This window comes from Mollisia scopiformis (assembly GCF_001500285.1).
Source record: "Mollisia scopiformis unplaced genomic scaffold LY89scaffold_2, whole genome shotgun sequence".
Classification (NCBI taxonomy): Eukaryota; Fungi; Ascomycota; class Leotiomycetes; order Helotiales; family Mollisiaceae; genus Mollisia; species Mollisia scopiformis.
The window spans coordinates 479603-504467 of NW_017263582.1; the positions used below are offsets into that span (position 1 = coordinate 479603).

Here is a 24865-nt window from a genome sequence, read left to right on the forward strand (position 1 = left end):
GGATATTAACAGATATGGAGTTTGCTCATATCTCTGGGACTGGTCGTTATTCTTGGGCAACGGATGCAGGAGGCTTTCGGCAGGGATATGGGTATGGTATGGATATAAGGACAACATATCTTCGGCGGATTCCTCCGAAGCGCCGAAAATTGTAGTTTGATGCCAGGAAGTATCATTTAGGATTGGATTGGATTGGATTTGGTTGGAATTCAGGATGGGGTTTACGTATATTATCTAGGACGGACAGGACCAATTCTAAAGTCCTGAGGGAATAGGAAAGATCCTTGTTCAGGTGCATTCTGCTGATGCTCTATGTGACTTCATTTCCATTGATTGACATTGGTCCACGGCTTTTCCTCGTAGAGATACACCACCTGACGTCGGACATGCTTCGAAGAGACCAGCGATCACGTGATGGCGCGATCTACCTTTCTAATTTCAAAAGGACTAATAGTAACCTCATGCAATCATCTACAAAGCCCATGTCAATGATCTCATTCGAAACGCGAGTAGACACGCTGCCCTCAAATTTGTGACTCGAACCTTTGCGTCTTCCCGCTGCTTAGACGGTAGTTGCAGCCTTGCGCTTCTCGCCTCTCGCCAGGCAGCTCGCAGATAAAGCGAACTCGATCCTCGAAAGAACCACAACTTTTTCGAAACGGTCGATACCGCACGAAAAGTGCGCAACGGTCATTCAAGATGAAGTTCAACATCGAGTTCGTGGCTCTATGCTCCTTGATGAGCTGTTAGTAACGATTTAAACAGTGATTTACCAGTGCTGTTTCCGTATCCTAGGATTTATCCTGGTAAGTTCAAATCGAGTTCCGCCTCCTCAAATATGTCTCGAGACTGAGTAATGATGGTTTATAGAACAATATGCGTAAGTCAGCTTTAAGAGTCTTCTTTGAAATTGAAGTAGATGCTGATGGAAATGATAATGAAGCTACATGTGCGATCTCAAAAGTAAGATCTCCCCTCCCTTCAAGACGCAAGCACGTGCTCACCTTTTCGTACAGAGACGCTCGATGCAGGCGGACACTCGGTGCTTGAAATGCCTTCGGGGACGGGGAAGACCATCAGTCTTCTGTCGTTGATCGTGGCGTACCAGATGTACTATCCTGAAAAGAGGAAATTGATCTATTGCTCACGTGAGTCGCTCTCCTCATTGTCCCTTCTTTGCCACCTAACAGTACTTAGGTACAATGTCCGAGATCGAAAAGGCTCTAGCGGAACTGAAAGCGCTTATGAAATATCGGTCAGATGAATTAGGCTATGTAGAGGATTTCCGGGGTATGGGATTGACCTCAAGAAAGAATCTGTGTCTGCATCCGAGTGTGAAGAGGGAGAAGAGCGGTACGGTGGTGGATGCTAGGTGTAGATCTCTAACCGCCGGCTTCGTGAAAGAGAAGAAAGATAGAGGAGAGGATGTGCAGGTTTGCATTTATCATGATGTAAGCTTTCGTGGCTCCTACATGGAGAGCGTATTTACGAATAGTGACAGAACCTTGACTTACTGGAACCCCACAATTTGATTCCTACGGGAGTCTGGACTTTCGATGGTATCATGAAGTATGGAGAACAGCATAAACAATGTCCCTACTTCACTGCTCGACGGATGGTATATCTCAATCTCCCAAACCGTTTCAAAGACTAACAATCCTAGATGTCCTTTTGCAACGTAATCATCTATTCCTACCATTATCTCCTCGACCCTAAAATCGCGGAAAGAGTCTCAAAAGAGCTCTCTAAAGACTGCATAGTCGTTTTTGACGAAGCACACAACATCGACAACGTATGTATTGAATCGCTAAGCACTGATATCACGGAAGATTCTCTAAGGAGAGCTACGAGAGGAGCGCAGAATCTTGAGACGAAGATTTCGGAGATGAAGGAGAGTGATTCGGAAAAATTGCAAAATGAGTATGCGAAGTTGGTGGAAGGGCTTAGGGACCAGGATGAGGCAAGGGAGGAAGATGCCTTTATGTCGAATCCTGGTTAGTCTCTTACCATTCGCTGAATTGGTTGATTATTGACGTTTAATAGCTCTCCCCGATGATCTATTGAAGGAAGCTGTTCCTGGAAATATTAGGAGAGCAGAGCATTTCGTTGCATTCTTGAAAAGATTTATCGAGTACCTCAAGGCATGCTTCCATCTATACTCATGCTATGAACCAGCACTTACTATTCGATAGACTCGAATGAAGGTCCGACAAGTCATCTCAGAAACCCCTCCTTCCTTCTTAGCACATCTCAAAGAATACACTTTCATAGAGAAGAAGCCTCTACGATTCTGTGCTGAAAGACTTACCTCACTCGTCCGAACCCTCGAATTAACTAATGTCGAAGATTATCAACCTCTTCAGGAGGTAGCTACTTTCGCCACCCTCGTCGCTACTTATGAAAAAGGATTCCTTCTCATCTTAGAACCCTACGAATCTGACACAGCTGAAGTACCCAATCCAGTTCTCCACTTCACGTGTCTCGATGCAGCTATCGCCATCAAACCCGTCTTTGATCGCTTCAGCTCCGTCATTATCACCTCAGGAACCATTTCTCCTTTAGAAATGTACCCCAAGATGCTGAACTTCACCACCGTGGTCCAAGAATCCTACCCCATGACCCTCGCTCGACGATCCTTCTTACCCATGATCGTAACTCGCGGCTCAGACCAAGTACACATCTCCTCCGGCTTCCAAGTCCGCAACGAACCGTCCGTCGTGCGAAATTACGGACACCTCCTCACCGAGTTATCAAAAGTAACACCCGACGGCATGGTCGTGTTCTTCCCCTCCTACCTGTACATGGAAAGTATCATTAGCATGTGGCAAGGCATGGGCATCCTAGACGAAGTATGGAAATACAAACTAATCCTCGTCGAAACGCCCGACGCCCAAGAAACTTCCCTCGCGCTGGAAACCTACCGGACAGCCTGCTGCAACGGCCGCGGCGCCATCCTACTCTGCGTCGCAAGAGGGAAGGTATCCGAGGGTATCGATTTCGACCACCAGTACGGCAGAACCGTGCTTTGTATCGGCGTCCCGTTCCAGTATACCGAATCTCGTATCCTGAAAGCCCGTCTCGAGTTTTTGAGGGAGACGTATCGGATCCGCGAGAATGATTTCCTGTCCTTCGATGCTATGCGACACGCAGCTCAATGTCTAGGCCGCGTGCTGCGAGGCAAAGATGATTACGGGATAATGGTGCTAGCCGACCGACGATTTTTGAAGAAGAGGAATCAGCTGCCGAAATGGATCAATCAAGCTATTTTGGAGAGCGAGGTTAATCTGAGTACGGATATGGCGGTGGGGACTGCGAAGAAATTTTTGAGGGGCATGGCTCAGCCGTTTAAGGCGAGTGATCAGGAGGGGATTAGTACGTGGAGTTTGAAGGATTTGGAAGCACATAAGGAGAAGGCGGATGAGGAGATTATTAGGGCGTTGAGAGAAGCGCAGGAGAATCCGGAGGGGAAGGAGCAGATTGGGGATGGGATGCAGGTTGACCCGGATGATTTTGGGATTGATGAGGATGACGAGGCGGCTATGATGGAGATTGATGCTTAGAGGAAAACAGACCTTGCAGAGCATGATCTGAACAGGGGAGAGGATAAACAGCAGAAGCGTTACCTACAGATTGTAAGACTAAGTCCAACATACCAAAATTGGAATGTATCATGAATCATGCTTCATTATCTCTTCTTCATGATGTACACTACATAATATTCATAGGACCTCAAGTCATACTCTTCGCCAAAGCCCAGAAGTTCTCCATCTTCGCCCTGGTCAAAGCATCTCTCGCTGCACTATCAGTCTCACAGACCTTACTTCCCCACTTCCTAAAGGCTCTGCTCTTCTGCTCTCCCTCAAAGACAAGCACGCATTTGTTAAGCGTCATATCTTTCAACTCCCCCTTTTCATCTTCTGCTTTCAACCAGTCTTGCAATGCCTCCGCTTTCGTTCCCTCCTTAATCCTGGTTGGCGAGTTCTCAGTCCAGTCAATTCGATTCATCATCAGTTTCTTGTACTGGCGAATACTATGCTCTCCACCCTCTACAATCACTAAGTTGAATCTCGGATGCATGATACATATTCCCGTGAGGGCCATCTGCTCCGCATTCTTGGCAATCTTGAATCTATGGCTACCGTTCGCCAGATTATTGATTTTGAAAACCATTACATGTATACCCTTCGCAGCATCCTTTTCCTGATTCGCAGCGAGTTTCTCGTGTCGTTGTTCCTTGGTAAGCTTTCGGTCTTCGTTCATCTCAACGTGAGCTTGGTGTCGTGCCTCGATTTCCCGGTTCACTCTTGCTTCGACGGCCGTTGGGTCCTTCACTGCTTCTTCGCCCAGGACTCGCATGAGATTGCCCTTCTTGACTTTTGGAGGAGGGGCAGGTTCCAGACCAAGACGGATCTTAGCTTGTTGTTCCTTTAGATCTGCCATTCTTCTTTGACGTCGTAACTTGGCTTGCTCTTTCGATGTGAGGAACATGGGTTTGGGAGCTGGCATATTCTTTTCTTGGGGCGGTTCGAGAAGGACGGGATGTTGGATATATTCGGTGATAATAGAGTCCACAGAGTCGATTTTTAACATCTTCTCGTTGCCGATAACATCGTAGCTCTTGCCATCTACCAAGCCTTCGTCCCACCATTCTATCTCTGGAGGAGCTTCCACAATATAGTTTTTCTCCGTATCCAGGTCCTCGTCTATGCCGATTTTCCGTGAAGACTCTGCAATACGCTTTTTCATAGCCTCAAGGGCTGCCTGTCTTCGGAGAGCATTTGCCTGCTGGATATATTTGCCCTTCTGATTGAAAACAAGTTGTCTCGAATGTCTGTTCTTCAGGGTAGCCGTCTGCCCACCCAAACTGTTGTCAAAGTATGGATTAGCCCTCGTCTCCTCCGCCGACGGCCCTGATAGATCAAGTTGCTTCTTGGTCTTAGGCAGAGGCTTTTCTGGTTGTGGTCGAGCATTTCCAATGCTAGTCGCAAACTTGGGCGCAATGGTCTTCGAAAGCTTGTATTGTCCAAGATCTTGTAACGCAGGGTGTAGATCAACATTCAGGCCTCCTCTAGCAGAAACTGTCGCGGGATGAGGAGTAATGTTGATTCCAGTCTTCGCTTTGCTACTGCCAACAGCTGCTGCGACTCTGGCTTTCAGCGACGCAAGCTTCTCTGCGGCAGATTGTGGTTTTCCAACACGGCTCGAATCGTCATGGCGAGGAGCCAGTATTGGGGACTTTCCTCGGTCCATCACGATAGCTTGTTAATCGGTTGGTTGCGGAGATGTCTGAAGGCCGAGAATTGTTGATTTGGGCTGGATTTTAGGGTTGTCCGCGCTCTGCGGCCGCTAGCGTCACTCGACGAACCAGTTAGATAACAAGGATCTTATCGAAAAAATAATTTTTTGAAGCTTCAATCCGCGGGGCGTGAATAATCGTTCATGAAGGTCTTTGGTCCTGGCATAGCAACTTGTCTGCTTTGACCTTGGGGAAAATCGACCAATATGAACATCTCGCAACCAGTACCGTCTGCCATTGGCAGCGTAGACTTTGGGTTTCTCAGTCCAGCAGAAATCAAAAAGCTTTCAGTAAAGAGAATAGAAAACCCTCAGACGTTTGATACTCTACTTCATCCCGTTCCAGGAGGACTTTATGACCCAGCTCTGGGCGCATGGGGCGATCACTTGTCAGTTGCATGGTATGGATTCGAGGAAAGCAGTTTGCTAATACGATCAATAGCTGTACAACATGCAATCTCAACGGGATAGGATGTCCAGGTCATGTCGGCCATATCGACCTTCCAGCTCCCGTTTACCACCCCACGTTTATGGACCAGCTTCTGCGATTATTACGATCAAAATGCGCATACTGTCACCACTTGAAGATGTCGAGGAAAGAGGTCAATCGATACATGTGCAAACTTAGATTAGTACAGCATGGTCTTCTTGGAGCAGCCGAAGAGATTGACAACATCGAGATCATTGAGAAGAAGGAAGACGCCGCATCTGGTGAAGATAGTGATGACGGCGAAGAATCTGCCATGGATGTTATTATAAGGCGGCGGAACGCTTTTGTAAAGAAGTCGATCAAGGCGGCGAAAGCTACAGCATGGGAATGGAAACGAGAAAAGAATGAAGGAGTCGCAGAAGCACGGCGGACAGTAGTCAAGGCTTTCTTAAAGGCTATCACAGCTAGCAAAGCCTGTGGAAACTGCAATGGGATATCGCCTACTTTTCGCAAAGATCGCTACGTCAAAATCTTCGAAAAGGCTCTCAGTGTCAAGGACAAGCATAAGATGGCTCAAGGAGATTTCCGAGCAATCAATGCGGTCGAAATCCTGAGCTCGGGAAAGAAGGGAAATGGCTATGCAGACTTCGACGAAGGAATTGCGGACATAGACCTGGATTCAAACGAGGAGGACGACGAAGGAGAGGGGCAAACTCTGGATGTGAACGGAGACGTTGTCATGGGTGAAGCCTCTGCGACCACCACTTCAAAACCAAAAGTGGCACCTTTGGCACAGCGATATATCAGTCCCATGGAAGTTAAGGCCAGTCTGACGCTGCTTTTTGAGAAGGAGCAGGAAATTCTTTCTCTGGTTTACAATTCTCGTTCGACAACAAAGAAGGCGACAAAAGTGAGCCCCGACATGTTCTTCTTACAGACTCTCCTGGTCCCCCCTAACAAGTACCGTCCTGAGGCCCGGACTGGAGATGGTGAGATATCTGAAGCACAGCAGAACTCTCTGTACAAAGCGATATTGAAGGGCTGTGAAACTATGGCACATATATACAACGATATATCGAATCCAGACAGAGTTGTCGACAACCCTGGTATGCGAAAGAGAGACATTTACGATCTTCACGAATCATGGTGCCAACTTCAGGATTATGTCAACTCGCTCATCGATCGTGACCGAAATCCGATCCAGGGAGCAGCAGGGAAGAAGAACGAGGATGGTATCAAGCAAAAACTTGAGAAAAAAGAGGGTCTGTTTCGAAAAAACATGATGGGAAAGCGAGTCAATTTTGCTGCTCGTTCCGTCATCTCTCCAGACCCGAATATCGAGACGAACGAAATCGGCGTACCTCCTGTCTTTGCGAAAAAGTTGACATTCCCAGAGCCAGTGACCAGCCATAACTTCAAGGATATGCAACAAGCTGTGATTAATGGTCCAGACAAGTGGCCAGGTGCTGCAGCTATCGAGAATGAGAATGGACAGGTTATCAGTTTGAGGACAAAGACCCAGGATGAACGCCTAGCATTGGCAAACCAATTGCTTGCCTCCTCTAATAGCAGTGCCAGTGGTGCCAGAAACAAGAAGGTCCATCGACATTTGACAAATGGAGATGTGGTCCTAATGAATCGTCAACCAACATTGCACAAGCCTTCCATTATGGGTCACCGAGCAAGAGTTCTACCAGGAGAGAAGACAATTCGCATGCACTACGCAAATTGTAATACCTATAACGCTGATTTCGACGGAGACGAAATGAACATGCATTTCCCTCAAACTGAACCGGCCAGAGCAGAAGCTCTTCAGATTGCAGACACCGACCACCAATATCTCAGCGCTACAGCCGGAAAGCCTTTGCGTGGTCTAATTCAAGATCATATCTCTGTGTCCGTCTGGATGTGTAATCGAGATACCTTTTTCGATCGCGCGGCCTACCAGCAACTCATCTACAATTGTCTGCGTCCTGAGAATGGTCACATTGTTGGAGAGCGAATAGAAACCGTCCCACCAGCTATCCTGAAGCCTGTTGCAAGGTGGACCGGAAAACAGGTCATTACAACAATTCTCAAGAATATCACTCCAGTCGATTGTGCGCCTCTTACACTCACCAGCAAGTCACAAACCCCATCCAATAGATGGGGAGACAAGTCAGAGGAAGGCATAGTTCATTTCAAGGGCGGAGAGTTCGTCACTGGCATCCTCGACAAGTCGCAGATTGGGCCGTCAGGAGGTGGTTTCGTTCACTCCATACACGAAGTTTATGGCCCCACAGCTGCAGGAAAAGTTCTAAGTATACTGGGCCGTCTTCTGACAAAGTTCTTACATATGAGAGCATTCACTTGCGGGATGGACGATCTGCGTCTGACACCGGAAGGAGAAGAGATGCGCCGAGAGAAACTTGCACGCGCAGAGAAACTTGGTCTTGAAGTCGCATCTAAATACGTTACTTTGAGCGATCAAAACCCTAGTGACACGGACCCCGAGCTTTTAAGCAGATTGGAAGATGTCCTGAGAGACGATACCAAGCAAGCTGGACTAGACACTATGATGAACAAACAATCAGGTTACTTGTCGTCAGATATTACCATGGCGTGTCTTCCTGGTGGCCTAGTAAAGCAGTTTCCGAAGAACCAGATGCAGAACATGACTGTATCTGGAGCCAAAGGTAGCGCTGTCAACGCCAATCTTATCTCTTGTAACCTAGGTCAACAAGTTCTGGAAGGTCGCCGGGTGCCAGTCATGGTTAGCGGCAAGTCCCTTCCATGCTTCAGGCCATTCGAGACACATATCCGTGCTGGAGGGTATGTTGTCAATCGTTTCTTGACAGGTATCAGACCTCAAGAGTACTACTTCCACGCAATGGCCGGTAGAGAAGGTCTAATCGATACCGCTGTCAAAACCTCTCGTTCTGGATATCTTCAACGATGTCTTATTAAAGGAATGGAGGGTCTCAAAGTTGAATACGATACATCTGTCCGGGATTCTGACGGATCTATGGTACAATTTCTCTACGGTGAGGATGGCCTAGACTCGACGAAACAGAAGCATTTACAGGACTTTAAGTTCTTATTGGAGAACATCACATCAGAGCTGGCCCAGTTGAACTATGGCGATCCGAGATATGCCACCATCTTCGATGAGAAAGACGTTATTGTCAAACGAATGAAGAAAGCAGTGAAGCATGCCAAGGCCAATGACAACAATGGCCCTGACCCTGTTCTTGCAGACTTCAACCCTGGCAAATATGGATATGCGACCTCAGAGAAGTTTTTCGAGGCTTTGACGGACTACTTGAAAAGTAATCCTGATGGTCTTGTCAAGGACAAGGAGCATCCCAGGGGCGTGGGTGTTCGCAAGGCTCTTGAACCTGTTTTGATGGCAAAGTATCTGAAGTCTGTCGTCGAGCCCGGTGAGGCTGTGGGTATCGTTGCGGGTCAATCAGTTGGCGAACCATCGACACAGATGACGCTGAACACTTTCCATTTGGCAGGACATTCTGCGAAGAACGTCACTCTTGGTATTCCTCGCCTTAGAGAAATTGTCATGACGGCAAGTAATCATATTTCCACACCAACCATGACGTTACGACTCAACCCAGAGCTCACCGAAGAGGATGGGAAACGTTTTGCTAAGGGCATCAGTATTCTCTCCCTGGCTGAAGTCCTGGACGAAGCGACGGTACAAGAACGCATTGGCAAAGGCACAGCCTATTCTCAAGCTAAGATTTACGAGATCCATGTCAAGCTCTTTCCTTCAAAGGAATACACCGAGACCTATGCGATCAGCATTTCAGATGTGCTCACAACATTGGAGAAGAAGTTCGCTCCGAAGCTCCAACAATTCACACGCAAAGCACTCGGAAAGAAGAAGACTGAGAAAGGCTTGAAGTCCGCTGCGAATACTGCTGCTGTGCCTGAGATTGGTAAGTCTGTTGGCACTATTGAAGAGGCCGGAGCTTCAGTAGAACGAGAAGTCAATGAGGATGACGACGATGATGATGGAGATGATGATGCGACGAACGACAAGCAGAGGGCAAACCGTGCCGAAGCTGTCAGCTATGCCGCAAACGACGAGGACGATGATAGAGTTCAGGCTCAGATGCAAAAGGAGGCAGAGCCTGAAGAGGACGATGAGGATATGGAAGATGAAGGCATCGGTGGTTCGCCTCGAGAACCAACCAGTGATGACGAAGAAGACCAAGTCCGCAAGAGCCACGCGCACAGCCAAGTCGTTTCCGCTGCTGTAGAAGAACGAGAAACTCGGGTCATGAAGTCGTGCAATGACATTGTTCGCTTCCGTTTCGATGAAGAAAATGGGGAGTGGTGCGACATCACAGTGGAGTACGATGCCGAAGTACCCAAGGTCCTCATGCTCACCATTGTCGAGGACGCTTTACGACAGAGTTTGATCCAGCAAATCCCAAATATTGGAGGCTGCATCTTCGTACCTGACGCAGAGGTTAAAGATTCGAATGGAAAGACGATTAACGCTCCTGTCGTCCACACAGAAGGAGTGAATCTCACAGCAATGCAGGCTTATGCTTCGTTCATCAACCCGAACACCATCTATACGAACGACATTGCAGCCATGCTCACCAATTACGGCGTTGAAGCATGTCGCGGTGCCATCGTACAAGAGTTGTCAGGTGTCTTCGGTGGTCACGGTATCAGTGTCGATAATCGACATTTGAACCTGATCGCAGACCACATGACTAGAGGTGGAGGCTTCAGCCCATTCAACAGAAATGGAATGAGGGGAAGTGTGAGTCCGTTCATGAAGATGAGTTTCGAGACAACGGTGGGCTTCTTGGCGGATGCTGTCACCGATGGCGATTGGGACGATTTGTCTAATCCGAGTTCGAGAATCGTCATTGGCAGGATGAGCAAGGTTGGGACGGGCGCTTTCGATGTGCTGACGCAAGTTCCTACCAGGAAGGGTGATGAAGAGGTGTAATTTAGAATTGCCATCAGAGATAATCGTCAGGTTTCCCTTTGGCGTTAAGGCATGGCTGGCATTTTGCTTTGGCGTTTTGGTACGTAGTAAAAAGTCCATGTCGAGCGACAACTTATGAATTAAAATGTACGGTCACCCAGTTCAAGTACAGATAAGAGTTGGAGCTGTGCTGCCACTATTTCCAGTGGCAGCACAAGCAATTTTCATTATTGGGCAAATGAGTGTGATAGCTAAATGCAAGCCAATTCAACGTCTTTCCTTCTTCCCGTCAAGATTACCAGTGAAAGAAGCCACCTAAGCAGCAATCTTAACATCTAACCTCTGAAAACCTCCCTTGTTCGCAACCTCCTGCTGCAACTTAACCATCCTTTTTTGATCCCCAGTCGGGTCGGCACTCTCTCCCTCAAGCTCCCAACCCAAAAACTTGTTAGTATAGTTAGGGCTAAAGTCCTCCTGCAAAACACCTAATCTCTTGCCATACTTAGTCACCTTCTCCCAGTCTCGTTGCACATTCTTCAAGTCTTTAGAGAAATATGCGTAGGATCGTTCGAAGATCTTGGTGTTGACCACAGAAGCCATTTCGGGCTTGATGGTGATGTAGGTTTTGTATGCTTCGGTGGGGGAAGCCAGGACGTAGTCTGTTGCTCGTTTGACGGCAGTGAGGAATTTGCGGATCTTGTCCGGGTTCTCAGCTAGGAATTTGTCGTTTGCTATGTGTCAACTCGTTAGCCTACTGTATCTAATCTACCAGTCTTCCCAGGATATCTCAGAAGGGCAGCGCATTTCCATCTGCATTTCTCATCAAGCATCTCGGCATTCACGAAGTATCAATGTGCGGAACGAATATCCGAACTTATGGCCTTGAGAATGTTCGTCTCGGGAATAAATAGAATGAATCAACCACGTACCAATGTAAAGGATGGAGCAGAAGCAGCAGCATCCCAACTCCGCCAACTCATCGATCCTCAGCATCTGCACGTCATCTCTGGGGCGTCCTTGGCCCGCAAGCCATTCCTCAAGTTCAACCATCTGGACATTCTCGAGTCCAATGCCTGCATCGATAGTGCCTTCGATAATGGCTTGGGAGACATTCATACCACAGCGGATGGCTTGGTAGTCACTGGGAACCATGCCGTAGTATTTGGTCAACTCATCGATTTGAATCTGTGGTTTGTTTCGTTAGCCATTATGCATCTTGTTTGCTCTATTTCCATTCAAGAAAACTGCACAGGAAGCAGAAGGTGTGAAAAGGACATACCTTCCCAAACTCTCCAACATAGCCAATACGCTTCTCCTTCAAGCTCTTGAAGTCGGTGGTAACTCCACTCCCCTTCAGATACACCACACCAGTGAACGGTTCATCGAGCAGAGACCCAATGGAAGTCACCGGAAAGCCACGAGCTTTGGCTGCCAATGTATGGATCATTGCCTTAAATCCAAGATCGACCTTTCCGCTGCCGATGATTTCGGTCACGTCTATAGAATGAGGTTAGGATGAGACAGATTGTCTGTGAAGTCAGGAGAGGTACCGGACGGGTCGTTAGGTTCAAGAAGAGCAACTTTGATGCCTTCATCGGCGAAGAAGCCCATTTTCTGGGCCAGGTAAACGGGTGCATGGTAGGGCGTTGCATGCCTTCGAACTTCCGTATCAGCTTCTGTTATATCCAGACCACTTATCGTCCTGCTTCACTGTAGCTTACCAGTTCATCAAGAAAGTAATCTTATCAGTCGACATCTTGCTTTCTTGATCTTGCTCTTGCTCTTAAGATAATACCGCTAGAATAGAGGTTAGGAGATCATGCATAGGGGAATAGGGGAAAGCATGTCCTTTCGCTAGAATTATCTAGATCAAGTTTTGAACGGTATATTCTCAGATCCGAATCCTTCTACACCTCACCCCAAGTCCTCGCATATGCCATCTGATCAATTGAATTGATGCAGATAGATGAGAGAGATTGGAATGCAGTGCAAAAGGAAACAGAACACCCGCCATGCTTTTGTGCACGTTACCTGATCTCATGACACTTCATTGCGGAAGACGCAACGCTCGTTGATTTCTGCGTAAACATACTGCTTGCAGCTGTTGGTTGTAGTAAATGATTTTCGAGATTGTTCTGAGTGATGGAGGGCAGTTGAAATCTTAACAACAGGGAGGAAGGAACAGTCTTTTGAACGTAGAGCTTTGGCACCGGATTTTTCGGTAAAGCTACCCCTCTCTTTAGTGGGGGTCAAATTTTCCGGATCAATGTAAGAGACTTCGAAAATGATGGGCTGTTGAATTGTTGAGCTGTTTTTCTACCAATTATGAGATCGTGATGGAGCATGTCGTTATGCTTATTGAGCTCAGGTGCAGCTGCTTGTTGTTAGTGCATGAGACGAACTCTCCTGGACAGCTAATGGTGGGGCAACTGGATTTACCCCTCCTTCGAACTCCGATACGGAGGGATGCAGTGAAATCAGGTGATCTGATAGACATCGGGGTAGGTAGATTTATGGAAATAATTGAATCATCTTGTCTGATGTGAAGGCTAGAATATTCAACAAAGTTTATGTGGTAAACCATAGAACCTTGAAAGATCCAAAAGAAGTCGTACTAATGTGGATCTAATCCCTGTAGTAAAAGTAGCTAATCATCTGTTGATTTTCTACGCATGTATTTGCGCATACTGTTGATTCCATATCGTGCTCCTGGCACAGGATTCCCAAGTCTCCTATGACCGTTTTGGCACGAGTCCAAGCTTTTTCCGTAATCTACCAATAGTCCTGTTCATCCGGCCAGCTTCCAAAGTACCATTCTCTCTTGCCACATCCCTTTCCCTCGAACTCTCCTCCAGAGCTCCTTTCTTGAAGCCCCCGGGCAATAAACACCACAATGCCAAAATGATAGCCAGCAAGGCCAACACAATTGGCTGCAACACCTGAACTCCTTTCGCTTGAGCAATGGCCCCCACCGCGAACGGTAAAACTGCAGCTCCTCCACCTCCAACGGCAGCCGCGAAACCAATAGCGCTAACATGCAACCTTCTTGGAAGTATTTTGGTGGCAACGACAATAGCAGCTGGAAACAGAGGTCCCAAGAAAAAGCCAAGCCAGCCTGCAAAGACTGCGCTTGCCACAAAATTAGGGACGAGCCAGAAACACAGCTCCAAGGCCATGCAGATAAGTAAGTATGCAGCAATCGCAAGCTTCTCGCCAATCTTTCCCGTCACAAACCCGAGTGTAATACGTCCAAGTGTGAGGCCGAGCCAGAATCCTGTCACGACGAGGCCAGAAGCAAATTGTTGTCCATGTCGGATTTTCAACATGAATGTTACCAGCCAGCCACCCAGTGAAACTTCGACACCAACATAGAAAAGGAGGAAGAAAGCGCAGACCCAAGTTATTGGGTTCCTAAGTGCTTCTCTTGTTCGAGCATGGCTGCTTGACCCATTATTCAGAGGATTTGCGGCACGGTGGGCAGCCCCTGTGGCTTTGCGGAAAAAGGTCGCGCAGAGAATCAATTCGAGAGTTGCGAGACCAACCTGTTCTGAGTCAGATTTTCGTCTGCGAGAATGAAAGTGATGGCTTACCATTAGATAGTAGAACTCGAACCATTGTAGATTGCCTTTCGTTACCATGGCAGTTGCAATCAGAGGACTGATCGTTGCACCAAGACCATAGAAGCCATGCAGAAAGCCTAGTAACTCGTTCGCTGATTCCATGTTGCCTATCCATGCGTTCCAGCCACCGTCCTCGACTAGATTGGGGTGAGGTTAGCAGATCCGTGTTTGCAAGTAGGGCAGAGCATAATGCATTGGAGTGTTGTAAAAGATTAATTCTCCAGAACTCCCAGCACGAAAATCCTAGTAGCTGCGTTATACTTGAAGTGTGCTTCGGTTTGGTATTGGGAGGAATGCTTGTCATCAAATCCTCCAGCTAAGCTTCATTCTAAGATTCCTCCCACTTGTGAGATTCACTTGAATGGAGAACACGCTAGAGGGTGATTTTGAAGATTCTCATGATATAGTTAGAGCAAATATGAAAGAATTCACCTACGTCCGTTACCAAATCCTGATAGCATGAATATGATGGGAAGAACCGGGTAGGGTGGATGAACGCAAGTAACAACATAAGCAATGACCTTGCATGTTGGAGCTATCGTCGCCACACCCAGTTGACCAAAGTGCATGTGTATCTTGTCGTTAAGCAATGCTGCAGCTGTGTAGCCAATGAAAGGCGCAAGAAAGACTAGAGAAATGACGGTGTAATTGACATTATAGTAGGGTTCAAGCTGTGAATTTTGTCAACAGAATTATCTTTAGTACTTGAGAATTTATACTCACGTATGGGATGAGTGCCTTTTACAAATGTCAGTGATTAATGTATCTTTTTGCAGAGAAATAACCCACTCCGTATGCGGCATCGTTCATTCCCATGACAATGAAGCTGTAAAGCGCAGCCAGATATCGGTAAACGTTTATCCTTGGCTTGTTCCATCTTCCCAATTCATCTTCACCATCACCGTCTTCAATAGGACTTTCGATTTGTTCTTTCGAATCTTCGAAAATTTGCTTCGGCTCATATTCGACCGAAGGTAACTGACTTTCATTACTGATTTCGTCTTGATATTCTAGTTGATTTGGCGGAGTTGAAGTAGTCATTATCCAAGTACAGTGCTGCCGGAGACATATGATTTAAAGTTATGGTTGGACAAGGCTTGTATTTGATGTGCCGTAGATAGAGTTCAAGTTGAAGTGGCTTTTCTTTTTCTTCTCCGCAAAACATTGCTTAGCGCTTTGTTGCATTTCTCCGAATAATTGAGCGGCTTCATTGGTCTGTTTCATCATGAGAAATACTAAGACACCCCACTGTTGAATTGAGATCCAGCGGGGTTTGCCATATTGGTCGTAGTCTGGGGCATCGCGGGAGAAAGAATTGATGATGACCCGATGTTTACCCGTGCCTCTAGCACGCGGTGAAGGAGAGCGGCTTCACGGTCCGTATTCCGCCTGCAGTTCGAGGCCATCAAGAACTCCTTCTAAAAGTCCGTGCCAATGCTTGTGAATGGCATCGAATTTGTGTCACACAGAGGTATATCTGACCCGTCAAAGCTGATATTACTACTAGAAGACTTCAAGAAGGATGTTTACCCTTATGCCACATGAGTTATCCGAAGCCCCTAAATCGACTAAATCGACAGGTGATTCGATGGAAGTCTGGTCGATGCCAAAGCCGCTGCAATATCATCCTCCTCATCATCTATTGACAAATTTTGATACCGCGCCGGCTCTCCGTGCGACATGCAACAAACGATCAAAGAGTTCTGAGGGATCAACATCCTCCGGCTTTCTGTTTGAATTCATCGACCAGCCGTTGCAGGTAGAAGTCTCTAATATCAGTTGGCAACTTGCCAAACGATGTTGCAATTTTCGCAATATCCTGTCTTCCCTTTTCATATGCTTGTAGGTCCCTGTTTCCATAAACATCTTTCCCAGCAGCATAACCTGACGAAAGATTTCGAAAGAAGACATTTGCTGAAATGCTCCATCCTGAAGTGGGAGAAGCGGTGTGCAGCCACAATGGCGGTAGGAAGAGAACATCTCCTGGTTGCAGCAAAGCCTCGTGCGGATGAACTCCTGGAATATGACCATCCTTGAGTTTGTCAAACACATTAACAGGTGAGCTTGATGCTCCCGGCTCAAACCTAAAATGCTTGAAATCGGTAGGTGGGAAAAGGAGCAGCCGTTTCGATCCACGAATTTGGCAGAGTACGTTTGCCATTACCTTAGTGATTGTTAGTAAAGTATGTATCGAGATATAGACGCAGAGCTTACGTCGTAATGTAGCCACATATTGACTGGTCCTGATATGCGCAGCGGCGAACTGTGAGCGTTGGCCAACACCATCTGCAGCTCAGGAGGCAAGCCAAAATCCTCTGCAATGGTTGGAAAATCCTGACTAATGTCTGCTGCCTTTTCTGACGGCTTTTCTGACGAGAGAGAACGGAGATAAAGCTTTTCTCCACTCTCGATTTGGTCAATAAATTCACCAAATTTCCTGGGAACGTACTCGAAATTCTTCGTGGTGAAGTTCATGTGTTCTGTAGTAGCTTGATGCACAATGATCTGGAAAGTCAGCTTAGTGTGACCTGATATATGAAGATGGAGGGGTTCACCTCGCGATCAACGCCAATTTTGTCCTTGAGATATTCTGCAGTCCACTTCGTAGTGCATGAACCAATGTCCAGGCCTTCCAGAATCATGGGCAAGCTAGAATATACCAGTTTCTCAAAGTCTCCGGGCGAGGATACGCGGATTCTTGGCAGAGACTTGAGACTACTTTGACTATGTGCAGCTTCGGATGTTGGAACCCTCAGGTTCTCACCCAATGCATTGGCCTCCATTGTGCGCACATACTTCCACGGCATGGCGACTGGGTATGACTTGTCTATTTCGGACTGAGACCGCAGGTTAAAGCATCCTTGGTTCCAAAAAGTACCGAAAGAGAAGCACACAGCAGAGCCACCAATAAGTAACAGTGTCTCCTCGATGCTTACAGCCGTTATACCCACCATCAGAGGTCTAGGAGAGCCAGAAAGCGAACTCAGCAGAACCTCTGAAAATGACCCCGCACAGTCATGAAGTCGGAAGGTACAGACCTCTTTAAATGAGCTCAGAATTTCATCCTTGATGATGCCTCCCAGGACATAAGTGTGACCTTGGTGACTGACCACACTTGCGCCAAAGCGAGCAACATCCGCATGTGACTCGAAACCTTCGAGGCGTTGGAACGATATGATGGGTTGCTGATCTGCGAGACCATCAGGAAGCTTTAAGTCCCAACGCCATGACGTTTGCGGCATGCGAGAATCCGAGGTCATTCCGCCAGCCAAAATGCCAAACATAGAAGTGGAGGAGTGGAAGTCTTCCAATGGGGAACAGATGCCAAATGTTACTCCGTAAGCCGGAAGTGGTAGATCGCCCTCACCATAAGCACACTTTATCCAACCAGCCCTCCGACTCCAAATGAGATAGTCTGTCGTGATGGTACGAGAATCGATCCTCCCCGTGGATACGAGGACGCGGCCATCACCTAAGTTCACAGCCTGATGGCGGTACATTGGCTGGGGAAGATCATCGACTCGCTCCCATGTGTCCAGCCACTTATGGTAAAGCCAACAATCAGTTAGGCCAGCATCCGGGGAAGTCCGACCACCAACGAGGATTGCACCAGTGTCTCCAAGATCTGTGAGAGTGTGACACATCCGACTTACAGGTCTTGCAAATGATCTGCCAAGACTCTTTTGTTGGACATGCTCCGCCGACCTTGAACTGTACACATCGTAAGAGTTCAGCCTAGTCATTAGGCCCATGCCACCAAATATACCGACATCATCCACAGTCCGTTGATGACTTGCAAGCGGCATCGCTGCCGCAAAACGTCGACAACCATGATGTTTTGGGTGCTCCTCGAAGGTTACATTTAATTTAAGCTTTGGCTCCGGACTTGGTACCTTGCGTCCGATCTCCGTCTCCGCCAGCAAGGGCCTGGCAAATGATTGCTCTGTGTCAGCAACAAGCAAGAAGTAGTGACATCCGAATAATGAAAACTCTTCCCATTCATCAAATGGCTCGACTCCGTTTAGATGCTCACGATCTGTCGAACTGACAAAATCGGGTAAGCTCCATAATCTCCAAAGATTACAGACTGCGACATTTGGCCAACCAAGACTGTGAAACCTTGATTTTTGAGCAGATGTAGTGGGATACTTCTCAACAGCTCTCAACGGTGTTCCAAGCTTATTGAAATGCGCCATCATTGTCTGTGAGAACGGATGGTCTTTCCCATCTGGGAGAAGCTGCTCGAGGAGGCAAAATCGAGCTAACTTTGGTCAGTCATTACGCTTCACTAACGAAATGACAGACCTTGTGGTAGTTTGCTAGCCCAAAATATTAAAGCATCGGCAGCTTCGACATTCATGTATGTGATTGAGACTTCCGCGGTGAACAAAACCAGAGCTAACATCCGTTAGCAGCGTTTCTTGCTTCAAAATATGCATAGGAGAAAGGCTCAAAATTTGCTCTGTTGTGGATGTTCCAGGGAAATTCTTACATCTTTCTAGGTCGATCACGCTTGGCAGGACACGATTTAAACTCTCAAGGTCGCGAAGATCACATCCTATTTGTAAGTATTGGTCGCTCTGAAGCAATACGTCTCCCTCAGACACTTTGACATTGGTCAAGAGTGATTTCAGATCCTCAGCGTTCTCGACAACATTTCTCTTCTTTAGCATGAGATCTCGATAGTCTATGTCAACAAACTTGGTTCGCTGGCAATGAGACTTGTATCTGGTGAGGCACTGCCAAGGAAGAGGATCACTGCGATGATGTTTAATACATATACGAGGCATGCACGTTGAAGAACACCTACTATCCACAGCCCAAGTTGATAACAACTTTCGGCTTCTCCGTATCTAGCTCTAGAAATTGCCGCACAACTTGATCAATGGCCTTCATACGTAACCAATACCCACGATTGATCAAAGGACTCCGCCGTTGGAATTTCTTGACAAAGTGGCGGAAGAATTGCTCATTAGGGTAATATAAGCGTTCAACACTCCGTTTAGATACGATGCTGCTATTGTTTGTCTGACACAGATGTCAGCATGAAACCCAACCTAAAAAATGATGAGAAACCGACACCCATAATGGAGTCATCCTGAACCTGAGACTTTGATTTAGTTGAAGGATTCGTGGGCTTTGCTCCTGACGCAGGAGGAGTAGTGTTATTGGGCTTCTTCATATTGGCTTCGGTGATTGTATGTTTATAATACCGATATCATGAAAGGCAAAAAATGTTTCAAGAGCATCCCTATCTCTTAGCGAGAAGGGTGAATCCGAGTTTTTGGGCGATCTCAAGCGATCTTTTTAGCGCAGCACAGACCACACCTTAATTTCAGCCAGCCGGCTTTTCAGGACAGCTTTGGTAGCCCCGCGCCTGATATTTCTCAACAGTATCTCGTACATTCACGACCTAGTCAGAGCCCAAATGATTGTATCAAAGAACTCGTACGACTCAGCTACAGCTTTGCGCCTCATTTAACTTTCGCATTACCTCATACCTGCAAGCCTCTGCCCAGCTACGACTCTGCTGCCTCCCCAGCGTATCTTTGCACGCCATCCCATACATAGCTCTTTGGCTTCTCGCTGCGAAATCAGCAGCATCATACGAAACCATGGCCATGAACTTTGTTACCTTCAACCAGGACTATAGTTGTCTAGCTGTTGGTAAGATCCCCGTGGGCTTCCGTAACCTTAAGCTAATTGCCTGACTCAGGAACCTCGAGAGGCTTCCGGATATACCACACTGATCCTTTTTCGAAGATATTCAGCAGCGATGATGGAAACGTTGCGCTTATTGAGATGCTATTCTCAACTTCATTAGTTGCGCTCATACTTTCCCCGAGGCACCTAGTCATACAGAATACGAAGGTAGGATAGGCTGGTGGCTGAAAGCGCTGTGATGATTTCGGACATTGGGCCATTGATTGGACTAACACCACCACAGAGATCTTCGATAATCTGCGAACTTACGTTCCCCTCCGCGGTCCTTGCCGTTAGGTTGAATCGAAAGCGGCTTGCGGTTGTGCTGGAGGAAGAAATTTACTTGTACGACATCTCAAACATGAGCCTTCTCCATACCATTCAGACATCTCCAAACCCGAATGCGATATGCGCTCTTGCTCCATCATCAGAGAATTGCTACCTTGCATACCCGCTGCCGAAGGCTCGAGAAGATTCAGGAGATAAACGACCTGCTCATGCACCACCCCCTTCCCCACTCGTACCACCAACCTCTGGCGATGTCCTGATATTCGATACCATAAAGTTGGAGGCGCTGAACGTCGTGGAAGCGCATCGTGCACCACTGTCTTGTATTGCATTGAACAATGATGGGACACTACTTGCTACAGCTTCGGAGACTGGAACGATCATTAGGGTGTTTTCCCTTCCAAAAGGCACCAAACTATATCAATTTCGAAGGGGCACGTATCCGTCGACTATCTACAGCATGTCATTCAACCTAAGCTCGACATTACTATGTGTTTCATCTACGACTGATACTGTGCACATTTTCAGGCTGGGTCCTCCCCCAACAGCGCTACGACCAATGTCTCCAAAATCTCCTGATGACCGATGGACTCGGTCTCGAAGCTATGATAGTGGGAACGAGTCTCCAACTACAGGAACCTCACCGGGCAGTGACAATGGAGAATCTCCTGCCGTTACTCGCAAGGCTAGTGGGACCTTTGGAAGCATGATTAGAAGGTCGTCGCAGTTGATGGGAAAGAATGTTGCAGGAATTGTCGGGGGTTACTTGCCACAAGCCGTCACGGAGATGTGGGAGCCCATGAGAGACTTTGCATTCATCAAAATCCCGAAGAGCGTGGGGACCAATGCATCAGGTGGTCCACTCCGAAGTGTGGTTGCTATGCTCAATAGTAGCCCACAAGTAATGGTGGTTACTAGTGATGGCGGATTCTATGTTTTCAGCATAGATCTGGAGAATGGCGGCGAAGGTGTTTTGGTGAAGCAATACTCGTAAGTATCCTTCTCTATTTCTTTCAACCATTTTCGACCTGCTAAATCTTGACTTAGTGTCCTCGAGGGAGACGATAAGCTTGATCAGTCAGCTATTGACTACACCAACTAAGAAAGATGCGGCAGTGTGCATTCTTTGATTTCTTACGGGCGTTGAGGTCAACATCTTTCCACAGATAATTCATGGTTCATCCCTGAAATGGTTCAGCATTAGCAGCAGGCGTTTTTTTAAGCTTCGGCACAGGCTTCTCTGAAAGAGAGAGACCCACTACGGCAGTCTACTTTCGAAGTTAGGCAAACTAATGAAATCCTTTCTTCTCTTCCGAAGATTCGCGGCATCTCGAACGATGCCGAATCTGCCGAAAATGCCGAGAGTTCATTTGCCGGGCGACCACTTTCCTATCTCGTATTCCAGGTTCGGCATGGGTATTCTAATCCATATTCATTGCAGGCCGATATTTGTCCCGAGGCATGCTTTTGCATGTCCAAGAATGGCGCAGTCACTCTCCAGTTTTGTTATGGCAACAGCTTTACCTTGCGTCGGCAGTGCCGCTGATACCAATCTCATGTTCATCTATGGCATATCACGGCTGATGGTGAAGCCGCTGCCCCACGCGCCTAGATCTAATTGCTTATTGAATTCCTTTGCATCAGGTAGTCCCTGCATCCAATTGTTGCTATGCTTTAGATTCTGAATCCCACCGCCTTGTTCAAAGTTCTATAATGCATCGCGTTGATACGGCAGGGGGTTTCTACCGTGGTCTAAAGCAAGGTGTGTTTTACAAACCTTGAGCTTGCATCTTTGGCAGCTGCTTTTGCAAGGTCCAGGTCGATGTATGTCAGTCTCGAAAGCATGAAGTGCGGCAGGGATATTCTAGAATCCTTACCTCGGAGCTGAGTACCTAGGTAGACGTTAACTCTTTGGGTTTCTTTGTTCTATTCTATTACTGCGTACTCCAAATTCCCATGTCAAGTCGAAAAGGGTCGGAGTCACCAAAACCGAAGCTAGGTGCGGGATGCCAAAATTCAAGGTTGCTTCCTCCACGGGCTTAAGTCCACTTTGTGCTCTGACTTGTACAATCTCTCAGACTTGTTTTATTGATGCTTTTGAGCTACTATGGAATAGGTCTTGGATCATAGATATTTGAGATTGTTTCGGTGGACCAAATATTTTGCGCGAACAGCGCAAATTCCGCAATCCGCGCAAATTGCGCGAAATGCGCTAAACGCGCAGACCATATCGTTCATACAAACAATCGAGTACTTCTAATTCATCGTCAGCATATGGTGAAATGTTCTTCTATATTCTCTTTCCACTGCCACGTAAGCGTTTACTGATATCATGGACTACCTCTCACTCTGTTGGCGATCAAAATACCCTGGTATTCCCTCACGGTAAGAAGATCTTCGTTATTTCCTCTAAAACTCCATCAGCAGCCACCATCTTGTCGGAATGTAGCTGTGATGGGGTAGACTCGCTCATCAGACTTACAGAGGTCGTGGATTATCCCTGAAACGCATCGCGAGCTTTACTTCCGCTTGTATATATGGTGAATCACAACAATCACCGATCAAGAAGATGTTCTACCTAGTCAAAACCTCTCCAGTTGTCGCTTAGATACCTTAGGGGGACTAGATCCTCGCTTTACTGCGATTAGTCTTCTATGAGGCTCATTAAGGTGTTCACCCAAAGGTTTGGGAAAGATCGCATTTCCTCTCTGCCACACGTCAGCTCTGAGGAAATGAATACTCTCTATAGATCAAAGACTTTCTCTTGCTTATGATCAGGTCGCCTAGGACTACCTTATTCTGGATGTTTAAAGTGTTGAGTTGGGCAGGTCGATCTGAGAAAGTCTCGCAAGAGAGAAAGATTTAAGTGTCTTGTCGAATTTCTCCACCGCCGACTTTAGCATAGGAGCTACTCGCGAGGTTTCATCTGCACCGGAATTGAATTCTTGGTATGGATCTAGTGACCTGTGCTTGGTATACCGTAGTCGATGGCGACGGTTCTGAACTAGCTATTCAGTTGATGTCTGTTGTGGTTTGTTTCTAGATCCAATCATGATTGGTGGTCGCGAGCTTTTGGAGGTATTTGTGTTGCTCCATGCTATTTCTAATGCTTGCTGACTTGTGAAAGCTTTCATGGCAGCCCTACATATCAAGATGCAGTAGTTGGTCAGGCTAGATGAACCCACGATGCTACCAATTTTGATGATGTCAACTCCTCAAGGCGTTACCTTGGCCAGTATCATGGAGCGGCCAAGGGCACAGGTATCAAAAGCAAACTAAAGTAGACCTCGAGTCTCGATCAAAAGAGCATAGTTCAAGAGGTTATTGCATCATGTCTGACTTTCAGCGAGACACATAACATATCATTGCTAAAAGTTGAATACAATGGTACTGTCACCGAAGATTCACAAGAACGAAGAGAATTATAGATCGTATAGTCCTAGATGATAATCCCTCTCCCCCATGGGTGTGAGTGGAAGAACTCTTCCAACCTATTTTCCTCCAACTTGTTCCGATTCATATGACATGCACTGACAAGTACTTAAGGATATTGGCGTTGCGAGCTCTTCTACCTAGTCTCTTTAGCCTTGCTCAACTTTATTGTGTTGAAGCACCAGTTAGAAGGATGATATGCGTATATCAAGTCTTTTGGGCTTTTCTGACTGTGTAGTCTTTGCTTCTTCCAAGCTCTACGTGAATAGATGAAGCTGCATTTGGCATGGAAGTCTTCAACAATTTTGCAGCAACCCATACCTCTGCCTCACCATTAGAACCATGTGAAAATATACAGCAATTCACCAAGTGGTCGTAGTAACAAGGACTACAACCCACTTGAGAGCAATCCTGTAGGTCGAGCAGCCTCCGAGCTTGCCTGCCGTATTTACCATCCAAGTTCCAACGGAAAATCATCGACCTCCCACGTATCAACCCCAGATCTCAAGTCAAATGTCGTTACTATCCCATGTATCCCAAACTCTTATCTTTCCCATCCAGAAACCCGTTGCTCCTGCAGAGATCCTTCGCCCCTTCCCTCCATCCATTATCCTGCGTTTCGGAACTTCCGCTCCCGACACTTCTCTCCTTGAAACATTTCGTTGAGAGGGGGATGTATGATTGTCGATACTTTGCATGAGGTACGAAAGCTGGATAGGATGTTGTGAGAAAAGTAGGTAGACGTCGAGGAAGGGCGTGTTTCGTGACTTGGTCATGGACCGGACTTTTGAACGTGTGGAGAGTGAGGATGTATGTTGGTGTAGGTTTTAGTAGTGAGTTCTCTGAAGTGAGATTTTTCTATGGAGATTAGGAATTCTTTCATGCCTTGCAGACTTTTGTTTTTTCTCGTATTCTGCGCATTTGGCGCTTCCTGCGCAATCCGCGCTGTCATCGCTATCTGCGCAATTTGCGCGGTTCGCGCTATTCGCGCTGTTTGCTTTGAAGGCAGGAAGACTCATAATTTCGTTCGAGAACGGAGGTGATTTTCACTATGAACTTGACGTGTGAGGTGATCGAGGGCAAAGCTTTATAGTCTTGAACTAGCTGAAATCCCCCTCAAAGGACGACAAATTTGACGTGGAACTTTGTGTGGTG

General features: G+C 47.0%; 7 protein-coding genes across 7 annotated transcripts; 3 read left to right on the top strand and 4 right to left on the bottom strand.

Moving 5' to 3' along the window:
• The first annotated feature begins 493 nt into the window (after positions 1-493).
• LY89DRAFT_703743 (DNA repair helicase) lies at positions 494-3714 on the top strand. Its single transcript, XM_018217342.1, has 10 exons — positions 494-716; positions 766-806; positions 871-880; positions 944-963; positions 1017-1148; positions 1198-1451; positions 1502-1618; positions 1664-1994; positions 2044-2141; positions 2193-3714. The coding sequence occupies exons 1-10, from the start codon at positions 700-702 to the stop codon at positions 3558-3560; spliced, it is 2388 nt and encodes a 795-aa protein (XP_018077454.1). The 5' UTR covers positions 494-699; the 3' UTR covers positions 3561-3714.
• On the bottom strand, positions 3668-5287 carry LY89DRAFT_635262 (PRP3-domain-containing protein). The gene has a single exon (XM_018211437.1). The coding sequence runs from the start codon at positions 5248-5250 to the stop codon at positions 3730-3732; it is 1521 nt and encodes a 506-aa protein (XP_018077455.1). The 5' UTR covers positions 5251-5287; the 3' UTR covers positions 3668-3729.
• Positions 5288-5502: 215 nt separating this feature from the next.
• LY89DRAFT_573930 (beta and beta-prime subunits of DNA dependent RNA-polymerase) lies at positions 5503-10688 on the top strand (the record flags this gene model as incomplete). The annotated part of the gene is made up of 2 exons (XM_018208709.1): positions 5503-5684; positions 5738-10688. The coding sequence occupies 2 exons, from the start codon at positions 5503-5505 to the stop codon at positions 10686-10688; spliced, it is 5133 nt and encodes a 1710-aa protein (XP_018077456.1).
• Positions 10689-10838: 150 nt separating this feature from the next.
• LY89DRAFT_679911 (thiamine synthase) lies at positions 10839-12830 on the bottom strand. The gene is made up of 5 exons (XM_018213967.1): positions 12389-12830; positions 12218-12321; positions 11947-12164; positions 11597-11852; positions 10839-11398 (listed from the first exon to the last, which is right to left on the bottom strand). Exons 1-5 carry the CDS (start codon positions 12421-12423, stop codon positions 10983-10985), a joined length of 1029 nt encoding a protein of 342 aa, XP_018077457.1. The 5' UTR covers positions 12424-12830; the 3' UTR covers positions 10839-10982.
• Positions 12831-13347: 517 nt separating this feature from the next.
• Positions 13348-15568, bottom strand: LY89DRAFT_167347 (MFS general substrate transporter). The gene is made up of 5 exons (XM_018205541.1): positions 15077-15568; positions 15011-15025; positions 14724-14958; positions 14258-14424; positions 13348-14209 (listed from the first exon to the last, which is right to left on the bottom strand). Exons 1-5 carry the CDS (start codon positions 15326-15328, stop codon positions 13400-13402), a joined length of 1479 nt encoding a protein of 492 aa, XP_018077458.1. The 5' UTR covers positions 15329-15568; the 3' UTR covers positions 13348-13399.
• A 430-nt stretch (positions 15569-15998) lies between these two features.
• On the bottom strand, positions 15999-19469 carry LY89DRAFT_727882 (LCM-domain-containing protein; the record flags this gene model as incomplete). The annotated part of the gene is made up of 7 exons (XM_018219204.1): positions 15999-16451; positions 16502-16792; positions 16843-18548; positions 18593-18685; positions 18780-19045; positions 19098-19315; positions 19368-19469. 7 exons carry the CDS (start codon positions 19467-19469, stop codon positions 15999-16001), a joined length of 3129 nt encoding a protein of 1042 aa, XP_018077459.1.
• A 433-nt stretch (positions 19470-19902) lies between these two features.
• Positions 19903-21380, top strand: LY89DRAFT_663575 (autophagy-related protein 18; the record flags this gene model as incomplete). Its single annotated transcript, XM_018212713.1, has 4 exons — positions 19903-19954; positions 20004-20158; positions 20235-21268; positions 21326-21380. The coding sequence occupies 4 exons, from the start codon at positions 19903-19905 to the stop codon at positions 21378-21380; spliced, it is 1296 nt and encodes a 431-aa protein (XP_018077460.1).
• Positions 21381-24865: the final 3485 nt, after the last annotated feature.